At 35.6% G+C, this 11376-nt stretch overlaps 1 protein-coding gene across 6 annotated transcripts in view; it reads left to right on the top strand.

Annotated features, from left to right (window-relative positions):
* The window catches only part of trio (trio Rho guanine nucleotide exchange factor), a 2234512-nt gene that overhangs the window by 2206834 nt on the left and 16302 nt on the right, over positions 1-11376 (top strand). For all 6 annotated transcript variants that reach the window (XM_069828117.1, XM_069828118.1, XM_069828113.1 and 3 more), the window contains 3 exons: positions 1708-1849; positions 3176-3381; positions 8797-8992. In XM_069828117.1, the coding sequence (XP_069684218.1) occupies positions 1708-1849; positions 3176-3381; positions 8797-8992 (544 nt within the window). The remainder of the gene's footprint in view (positions 1-1707; positions 1850-3175; positions 3382-8796; positions 8993-11376) is intronic.

The raw sequence follows: 11376 nt of genomic DNA on the forward strand, positions 1-11376 counted from the left end.
AAACGTACATAGAGCTATGTGTATCTGTTGACTCCAGGCAATAACATTTTACAGCGTTGTTGCAGATCTGTATTATGTAAAATTATTTAACAACAAATTTTTACTTTCTGTCTTGCTCCGAAATAAAAATAGGTGAATATTACTAATATGTGTGCCCTAAATCGGAATTTAAAATCCAAATTCCCCCCTCACGTACCATTTCCCGGGGAAAGTGAATTGAATTTTTTGTGAAAAAACTTTTAATTTTTTTTATTTTTCATTGCTACTAATAAAATTACAACAGACTAGGGATTCAAAATACCTCATAATACTTGAAAAATGTGTATTGGATACAGAAATGATGTTACATAGTTTAAAACTCAAAACATACGAACAACAATAAAAATATTTCATATGTAGAATGAGAAAAATCTCGGAATTAGAACATATCAATTAAAAAGATTTTCTGGATGACTTCTGTTTATAGGTAACTAGACCCATGACTGTCTTTTAAAAGGAACCAACAATGGTCTGCAAGCATATTGGATGACGATCTTCCTTTATATCGCCTTTCTATTTCAGATATTTCTTGATGAAATCCTTCCCCATGCTGGTCGCTTACAGCTCCAGGGTTAGGAGGAAAGAAATCCAAATGAGAACGTAAAAAGTTTATTTTTGAGAGACATATTACGTCCCATTTTCTGATATGCACTTAACATAGTTTCCACAAATTCGATGTAGTTGTCTGCCCTAGAATTTCCAAGGAAATTTGAGCAAATATCTTTGAAAGTGCGCTATGCCATTTTTTCTGTAACTGAAAGTTGTTCCTCAAACAAAGAAACAGTCAAAACTTTGAGAATTTGTGGATCGATGAAAATGCCCTCTTTTAATTTGCCTTCACTCAAATTGGTAAACTTTTCTTTTAAATACTGAAAACCACACCCTTGTTTATTCATTGCGTAGACCTCACTTTGAACTGTTATGAAATTTACTGAGTAGAAGGGACCAATATCCGTTTATTTATTAGAAGTACAAAATAACATGTCAACAACCATAAGAAACCGGCAGTAGGTCATAAACTCATAATATGCATTAGCTTTCGTTTTGGTTTACAACCTCCAACACGTGCCAGATGTTTCCTGGAAGAGCGCTTATCGAAAAGTGAAATTATAGTATATCTTAAAAACCTTACGTGATACGAAGAAAAGAGATGCATTTTCGGATTCAGCGCATACCAAACCATAGCCTAAGGGACACATTGTTTTAAGTCGGAGCAAAATTCTTGTTGTTCAGTACCGTAATCTGAGGAACAAAAATTTACATTTCTTCGGATCAAATTTCTGCAAATTTAAGGGGGAAAACGAAAATTCGATCAAACTTTCATTATTAGAATTCACTGTCTCGTAAATTGACTGAGAATATCGGGAATTTAGTCAATAGTTTTCCCAAAACGCTACTAAACATTTGATTTGAAATATTTTTTACTCGAAACGTAAGCAACATCGAACAAAATTGTATTGAACTTTCGTGTTTGAGATATCTCAAAGATTAACACCCTGAAATTAATGTCATGATTTACGGTTCATTATGTGGAAGTTTGTGGCATTTGGAGAAACACTTAACTTCTTGTAATACGGAAGTAAAATTTTTAAGTCAAAAAGCATTGATACATAATGAGTTTAACTGTGTTTGTTTCTCCATATACTTTGAAATCCTATGTTATTGCAGGGTGAACGGACCATTGCTTTTCTCCTTCATCTGCAAGCAAAGTGACGAGTATTTGGAAGCCACAGTGTGTCACTATATGAGGCAGCTGATTTCGGCACTGGAGTACTTGCACTGCCAAGGAATAGCTTATCTGGATGTCAAGGTAACGAAGAAAAGACTATTTCAAGCTACAGGAATATATTTGAAGGGGTCAGAAACAAAGGAGTATAAGTGCACTTAACGTAACTTCTGAGAAAATGTAATAAAAATGTTTAAATTTTCGTAAATTCCGTAAAGTTTAATAATTTTAAATTTTAATGTGTGATATCATTAAAAGATATATCCAAGTGCCACTAAAAATTGTTATGCTTTAGTTTACCCTGGATGCACTTAGCTATTTTTTTTTAGAAATATGCTTCTGACTCCCTCATTTGAATAATGGAGTTATGAACGATACAGAAATTAGAGGGGAAATAAGTTTTTAAAATTCCTGTTGTGAATGTAAGCATGAAAAACTCTTCTGAAGATAATTTATTGAAGATATTGAAATTATGGTATAGAAATTTTTCATAAACAGAATTATGGTTAATGTGTAAATAAAAATCAAACACTCAGACCAGTCAAAGATACCATACGTAAGACTAGATTGCATTAAAAGAAAAAAAAAAAAGAGAGAGTGAACTTAAAGCAAGAAACGAAAAAAAAAAAAAAATTAAATAGCAGCAAGAAAAAGGAAGAGCACTTTTTTTTTTTTTACATATAGTAGGATAAAGTTTAAAGATGAAGTTTATGGTAGATTGGTGATATACCATGTAACAGATAAACGCAAAAGTAAACATGAAATATATTTTGAGGTTATAACATAATTTGATTCACACACTTTTATATATTATAACACTAATGATAATTAAAACTTGTTAAATCAATAACTTTTGCACTACACTGTGTTAACTTATTCTCCAGAGTCCTGAGACATTTTTTCTTTTATTTTTAAAGTTCAATATAATTCTAAACTTCAAGAAAAAATCACTGACATGAGGAAAAATGATGAAAAAATTCTGCAGGTTACAGGTAGGGCACAAATGCAGGTATATATTTACGATACTTTGGGTTTCTGCACATACATCTTATGTGATAAACATGTATGAAGTATGATATAGTATACTATACTCTCAGGACTGAGAAGGTTACGAAACTTTATATGGTACTTTACCTAAGTAACTATTTTTGTCTTGATTTGTCGCCATTTTCAAACTTCACATGAGAGTAAACAGAATGTTAGCCTTAAAAGACATCCCTCCACAATACCTTACATTCATTTCAAATAAACTGATATAAACTTCAGTACCCTACCAAGTAGAAATTCTGCAGTACATTATCCTATCTATGTGCATATCACAATATCTAATACATAGTGTCCGTGGTAATTAAAATTCATTTTAATAGTCCTTATTTTAAGAATGACACTGGAACATCTTTTATTTCCCAGCCTGAAAATGTGATGGTGGATTTATCAGGAAGTGGTTCTGTGCTCAAACTGGTTGATCTTGGAGATGCCGTCAGTGTAACGAGGAATCTGGAAGTTCTTCCACCTTCAAATCTGGAGTTTGCTGCTCCAGAAATGGTTCTTGGACAGCCTGTCAGCTGCCAGACAGATATGTGGAGCGTGGGTGTCTTCCTCTATGCTTTTCTCAGGTGAGTGTTAGCCTAGATCACTGTTGCCAACATGTCGCCCTACAATCACGCTAACTTATCAACAAAAAGTAGCTAAATCTCTCCAAAGTTTGTTAAAAAATCTTCAGAAATGTCACTAAAAATTAATAATAAAATATCACTAAATAAACATAAGAAAAACATACATATGTGGAGAAAAATATCATTTCCTCATCATCACCCTCTTCTGCGGAGTCTGGTTGTATTTTTGACGGCTGTGATGTTGAGGTGGAAGATGTGGGAACAGCTTATTGTGAATACACTGCACTTGATCCAATCATTGACACTACACTTTCTGCCAAATTGTAACACTTTTCAAATATATATAAAATATATTAAAACCAGCGAAAATTACAGTCTCATTTGCTTCACAAGAACTGTTGGCACAAAATTCCAAAACTCAATTGCCTCGGGTCGGTTCGGAGTGGAAAACCTCCGCATTGCGGGGAAGAACTGAGATTACATTAGCTGCAGCTCGTGACTTTCACGTGCCAATCAAAGTTGCCACCGTTTATCAGTGGTGGAGCAGTAGCATTGAGAGAGACCTAACCCGTGAGAGTCATTGAATCAGCATCTTTCACCCCTGATCACTGATCACAAATATATTATGAGATCAGGGCTTTCACGTATGAATCATTAGACTACTCAGTCATGCACCCATGCCTTTCCTGAAACTAAGAAGTGCATGCCTTCAGTTGAATGTTTTAACTTAAAAGAAAGAAAAAAGTGGAAGAATATAAAAATCAGCAGAGAAGTCGCTAATCGTATTTTACAAAATTTGTCGCAGAGACTGATTCAAAATTCCCTAGATTTAGCGACATCGCTAAATATGGCAACACTGACCTAGATCATATATAAATAGATATGTCGGCCTTATAGGTTTTGAAGTTAACAACTTTTGTCAGGTTTACTATGCTGCCATCTAGTTGTTAAAGAAGGAGTCACGTCATAATTCCCATTTGAATTGCATTAGCGACTGTACTGCCATCTCGTGTTCGTTTACGGTGGATGGGTGGCGATCCTGGCGGTTGTTCTCTTCAAAGTGCAAACGATTTTAACATAGCAATGACCTATCTTATATGATCTAGGACAGGGTTGGGCAGAATTATGCACTCTGTGCTTGCACGGTGTACTACGAGAGAAGTGTGCTTATAGAGTGCACGAAAACCGGTTTATTCAAGTTGCGGTACGTACTATATGTTTCAAAAGAAACTGTTATTCTACCAAACTAAATAAGAACACAAAGTAATGAAACACTTCCTTAAACACAAAACAAAACATGTCTGTTGCACATTAATTCATATTACTCAATTTCTCAAGATTTGGAGAAACTGTATTAGCACAAGCTATGCGAAGAACTGCCGTTAAAAGCCCATCATTTCTTGTTTGAGATTTGTTTATTTTCGTAATGGAAAATAACTGTTCACATCTATAAGTGGAACCAAATAAACACAAAACTTTCTCACACAGCTTATGCAAATTGGGAAAGCGTCCTCTTGGTAATCCGTCATAAAACTGCATAAGACTCGACCTTGAATCATATTTCGCTCGCATCTCTCGATCACATCACAGGTCAATCAATTCACGCTATAATGAAGGGGGGACGTTATCAATAATCAGTTGGAATCGAAACATGTAGTAAAAATACGCAAATGCATTTCTGGGCAATCTAAATTGTGAAACCTTGATGTAAATTCCTCTAATAGACCAGATAGAACACATGTGTACATTTCGAAGTTTTCACTGTTCAAAATTCTATGCGCTTAGATAAGGATGGGAAATGATATATTTCGCCCTTTTGCATTTGACGTATCCATAACAGCAATTTCTCCTTAAAAGCTGCAATTCTATCTGCAAATTGTGTATTAACAATTTCTTTTCCCTGAAGTCCTAAATTTAGCTAGCTCATTTAGAAACTTTGTAAGATCTATTATAGCTGCTGGCACACTACAGCGCGCTGCAGCGCTCGCACTTGGAATTCCCTGTGCACACGGAGGGCAAATGCACTCAAACGCCCATCGTTGATCCAGGGTGTTAGCTACAACTTCTGAACATAACACATGACCTGCTTGTTACTCAAACTGGCAGCCTTTGAAAGGCACATATACATGAGAATTTGTAGAGAGTTTTCCTGAACCACATACAGTTTTTTTAGTGTTGAAAACGAATCCAGTGTATCCTTAAGACAGTGCCTGTGCCAGTTTTGTCTGCTTTGACAAGCTGTAAACACTTTTCGCAGTTGCAGCTCTGAAGATGATGTATGTAACATGGTAACGAAGCATCTTAGATCCCTTGCTTCTATCTTCAAAATATTTTTTTTCGGTATTCTCTTTTTGCTCTTAAAAGTCATGGCAACAATTTTTTTCAGTGGAGTCCCAGACTGTGATCCACGTTTTTTTGTTATGCAACAATGACATTGAGACGTATGGTACTTACTGATGCTGCTAGATGGTGTGGATGTTCAAGGACGGAAGAGGGAGGATGCATGAAAGTCAGTTGGTTTTCAACCGTTGTCAAGTATGGATGTCAGTCAGCTAGAACAACGCGTGTATGTAAAAATAACAGTGCTTTGGGGTCAAAACGCGAGGAAATGTCACTCATAACTCGTAGAACCTGTTTGCTGTTAAAGAGTGATCTGATACCGAAATTGAAATCTCCATTGGGTGGGAGATTTTTTTTATTGGGTTATTTTACGATGCTGTATCAACATCTAGGTTATTTAGCGTCTGAATGATATGAAGGTGATAATGCCGGTGAAACGAGTCCGGGGTCCAGCACCGAAAGTTACCCAGGATTTGCTCATATTGGGTTGAGGGAAAACCCCGGAAAAAACCTCAACCAGGTAACTTGCCCCGATCGGGAAGGGTGGGAGATGCTTTCCTACATACGACATCGGCAACACAGTGTGACGCGAGATTATCAGATTGGACAATGGAGCAGCTGATGGTGTTCGTCGCCTTTCTCATTGTTGGCAGTGAACGGTAGATTGCCTTGATGATTACTTTGAAGATTCTTAATGTGTTAATGTGCGTGCATACTATTTTGTTCAACGTTATTACAGTAGATCAGGTTTTTTTATTAGTTTTACTCTTCTCCATTTTATACAATACTTCCTGAGTAACCCATGTAACAGATATTATTATGGGTAAAATAGATAGTGTATTTTTATATCTATATTATTAAATGTTTGTGTAACAGCACATTTACCTGCAAAAAAAATGTTGCTATGACTTAGTAAATGACCTTCGTATTTTTTTCTCACCCACTATATTAATATAATCACAAAATAGTACATTATGCAACGAGCTTATAATGATAGTAATTAAGAAAGCGAGTATGGATGTTTATGAAACGAGCGCAAGCGACTTTTTATGATCGACCATATTTCTAACTTGAAATTGTATTCATTAATTTGTATCTGACAAGATCGGAAGTGACCTTGTTCTAGGTCGTGAATTGTGAGATGTGCGCAGACGCGAAAGTATTGATTTTTTCCGAGGAACAATAATGTCATTGACCTTGATGTATAATCCGTTAAACTTGATAATATTATAATATTATAACCTTGATTATTGAATTCGACATTGAAAAACGAGATGACAAATTGAATTTATTTGAATATTATTTACAATTAACGCTAATTATTATAGTAACAGAACATAACCTTCTGCGACAGTATTGGATTTTCAGCCTCCGTGACTTTTCGCTAATTCTCTTTCGATTGCATATCCGAGAATAATCGATACTTGCGGTTTTATAACGGTACAAAGCTGACTTGTCATTGGCTGAACACATGTAAGCTGAGTTATCATTGGCTGAAGACCTGTACTTTATTGAGTAGGTGTACTTTAATGACATGCATTAAAGGACTGCTACCAGGTGTATAATTAGTACATTTCGGCATGGTCGAGCATAAATATACATATTATCTGCTGTAGAATTTTGGCATGGGGTGTGCTGTTAATGACAGTGGAAGAAGTGACCTAAGAACTCCAGATCAATTGTAATAAGTTATCCATAATTGGTTACAGTATAGTCATACCATTACCTAAACTATTGTAACATCATATTATGAAGGATGGGTGGAAAGGAGAAAAATTCTCTCCAGCACTGGGACTCGAACCCGGGTTTTCAGCTCTACGTGCTGACGCTTTATCCACTAAGCCACACCGGATTCCATTTCCGATGCCGGATTGAATCCTCTCAGTTTAAGTTCCACCTCTTAGTCTCTTAGTTTCCCTTTAGTGGCCAACCCTCATGCACCGTGTCACAGATGTGTGACAGTGGCACAATGTCCAACACACTATGTGCAGAGGTGCAGAGATCCGATGGAATGAGCGCTATCTTAAATCACTAAGTGATTATTTACGCATATCATATTGTGATGTACCGAAGTACATATGATATTTCCGTGCACCATATGATGAAGGATGGGTGGAGCGGAGAAAAATTCTCTCCAGCACCACTCGAACCCAGGTTTTCAGCTCTACGTGCTGAATCTGGAATCCAGTGTGGCTTAGTGGCTAAAGCGTCAGCACGTAGAGCTGAAAACCCGGGTTGGAATCTCGGTGCCGGAGAGAATTTTTCTCCGCTCCACTCATCCTTCATCATATGTTAATGCAGAATTCCTGCACGGAAATATATGAAGGGTACACGGGAATAACGATCAAGGTCCATTTTAGAAAGTTTCGAGAAAAACGAATTTTAAAGTTTAAGCACTTAATACTTTGTTATGTGTGTATTTAATAGAAATTGAGTAGTGGAATGTCAAGAACGATGATTTCTTATTACTAGCTAGACCACATGATAGTATTTCCTTTCCACTATAAGATAGCATTATTAACTCAATTTCGATTTTTCATGGACCTTGATCGTTTTTCCTGTGTACCCTTCATATATACTTTGGTATATCACAATAATGCTGTAACATCAGCGTCCTGCTCTAAAGACCTCGAGTTTAAATCAGCAAGTCTAAATAGAAATAATAGATAAAGACGGTCTTAAAAGACTTTTTGTGGATATTCCCATTTTCTCTGCCGTCATTTTGCTGCTTTCCTGCAATAGGGGAGAGTTGGGTAGTATTGGACATCGGGTAATATCGGACAGTGAGTTTCTTTCATCTACCACACGATGATAGTACCTGATTGACATGGTTACGTTTCTGTGATGTCGCATAGAGAAACGTAACCATGTCATTCAGGTACTACCATATGGTGATAGATGAAAGAAACGCACTGTCCGATACTACCCGACTCTCCCCTACATTAACGCCATTATCACTTTTACAGAAAGTACCAGGATATCTATTGCATATCATTTAATGTCTAATACTACTTGAGGTTGATGGGAAATAATCAGAAATATGCTTCATGTATTTACACGGTGATACTGTTGCAGTGGCGTTTCTCCTTTCTTGGATGATTCTATGGAGGAAACAACAGCCAACATTTTGAAGTGTGACTTCTGCTTTCCGGATGAATACTTCTCTGACATCTCAAACGAAGGAAAAGACTTGATCAGTTGTCTCCTGGTTGCTACATGCTCTCAAAGGCTGACTCCAAAGGAATGTCTGGATTCTCATTGGTTTAAAGATGTAAGTCATATTCATATACAGTGTTATATTTCAAAGGCATTTTAATTTTGCAACATGTTTAATGAGGTTGCCTGATCAATTTGTACATTTTAAACATCTGATTGATCAGCAGTAGTGAGTTGATGCATTTATGGTTGGCCCATCCATTATTCTGATGATGATTTGTTATTTGTAAATGGGATCCTACTTTAGAAGTAGGAAATTGTGATATGGCAGAAAATAGAGTTATCTTGCAAATGTTTAGTCTTGGTCAGTATATCATAGCTTTTCAAGTTGTTAGTTTTGTTACTATGACTATCTAGATTTTTTAAATTGCTATATTTTCACAAATATGCAATTCCGAAAGGAGAGACCTTCACCATCGTTTTCAGGAACCTTAAATCAGCCTACATTAACACTTTCAGCCAAATCCATTGTGCCCTATTGATAACCCTCTCTTGTCAGTTTACGGTATAGAAAACAGTTCATTTCAAAGGAAATAGAGAAGGAGAAGGGGAGACTGTTGTACCTTTAAACACTTTTCAGATTTTATTTATTTATTTATTTTTTTTTTAATTTTGGGAAATGAAATTTTTTAAATGAAAAAATGGTTGAAATAATTATTGAAGATTGCTATACAACTTCTTGTATGTATTTTCCTGTTCTACAGATCTATTAAGGATGGAAAAAATAAAATGAAGGGACATATAATGTGTTCAAAGATTGTTGTTGTTTTCTAATGCCAGGCGTTTGACAATAAAGTCATTTGACCTCTTGCACTCCAATATTTTTCAAAGATATTATCATGGCCAGCCATTGAAGCACAGATTTTGAGGTGTTTCGAATCCATTTCTTGGTTTGAGATGCACAATGGGCAGTTAGGGGACTGATGTATTCCAATTCTATGCAGGTGTTTGGCCAAACAATCATGGCCTGTTGTCAATCTAAATACAGCTACAATGTGTTCAAAGGTACAACAGGTTCATGTACCTGGAACATACTCTCTTGTAAGTTGGAACACATGGAATATAGGTGGGAATATAGCTGTAAGAACTGACAATCATATTTAAAATGTATTTGCTGTCATAAACCAGAGCAGGCTTCTCTGATTGAGATTTTATTTCCTGGAGGAACAATAACTGCTTCAACAGCTTTCTTCAAGGCATCCGTATCAATTGGGGCCTCTTAACTCCGGACTTTCTTCGTGACATGATCTTAAAATAAAAGAAAAACAAAAAACCAATAGTATGGTGTACCTTGGAACATGTGCCATGGTACAAGATGTTTTACGTTCAAAGGTACAAGAGGGTGCACATTTAAACAAATATGGCTCCTAAAACTAGAGATTCGACTAAATCTTGAAAATTAAAATATGTTATTACTCACCAGATGATTGGGAACACACTATACTTGATTGATAGTAACAAATACAATTTGGTTTTGTGTTAGAAAATAGATATCAAATGAACGAAATGTTTACTTTTGGTACAAAAAAAAATTGTTTCGTCCACAGAACTCACACTTTGCAATGAATCAAACTGAAACTACGACCAGGACTACTTAGTAATGCTGTTGATCGATCAAAATATTTAATCGATTAATCGATAGATTAATCGGGTTTTGATCGAGTTGACAAGATGTTTTAATATACTGTAATACACAATTATTGTTAAATTTAACTTGTGTTCGGTGATAGGTGTAATCGTTAGATTAATTTGTATGCGCCAAACAGATTTAAAGTCATTAATTGCTTATTCTTCCTAAGCATAAGTATTAAATGTTGTATATCTGTATATATTGTATCGTTATATTACAAAACAACTAGTTTAATTACTTACTAACATATTTATTATGAGGATTATAATTTATTGTCAATTTATCTGGGAATTTTTGAGACAAACATATATAACAAAAAGTATGAAGACTCGCCTAGTTAGTTAATACTGCTTCATCCATGATTTTAAACACGTGAGTGCATTCACATGCTCTGAATTAAGTGCCACTCTACGTTTAGTAACAATGTTTCCTGCATCACTAAACACGAAAAAAACTTTTTTTTCTGTCAAGCACTTTTCAACAGTCGTTCAATTTAAATCCAAACGTTTCACCGAGTTTACCTCTCAAATTCTCATATGACATAATGGAGTTTACACTTTTCACAGACCACAGAAAACTGTTTTTTTTTTTCCTTTATCAAACTAAACACACAACCTTCATATACAAATTCAGTACCGAAACTGCAAGCACCTGCAAAAGTACAGCAGTCGAAACAGAAGACTGGCTCCTATTGTAATCGAATTACCAGATTTTAGAAAGAGAAGAAGGTAGTTACACTCTCACTTACACACATTGTAGACATGGTTATTTTATAAGGGATGAGGGGGACGAATTCCAGAAAAGTATGT

Source organism: Periplaneta americana, chromosome 6 (assembly GCF_040183065.1).
Source record: "Periplaneta americana isolate PAMFEO1 chromosome 6, P.americana_PAMFEO1_priV1, whole genome shotgun sequence".
NCBI classification, from domain to species: domain Eukaryota; kingdom Metazoa; phylum Arthropoda; class Insecta; order Blattodea; family Blattidae; genus Periplaneta; species Periplaneta americana.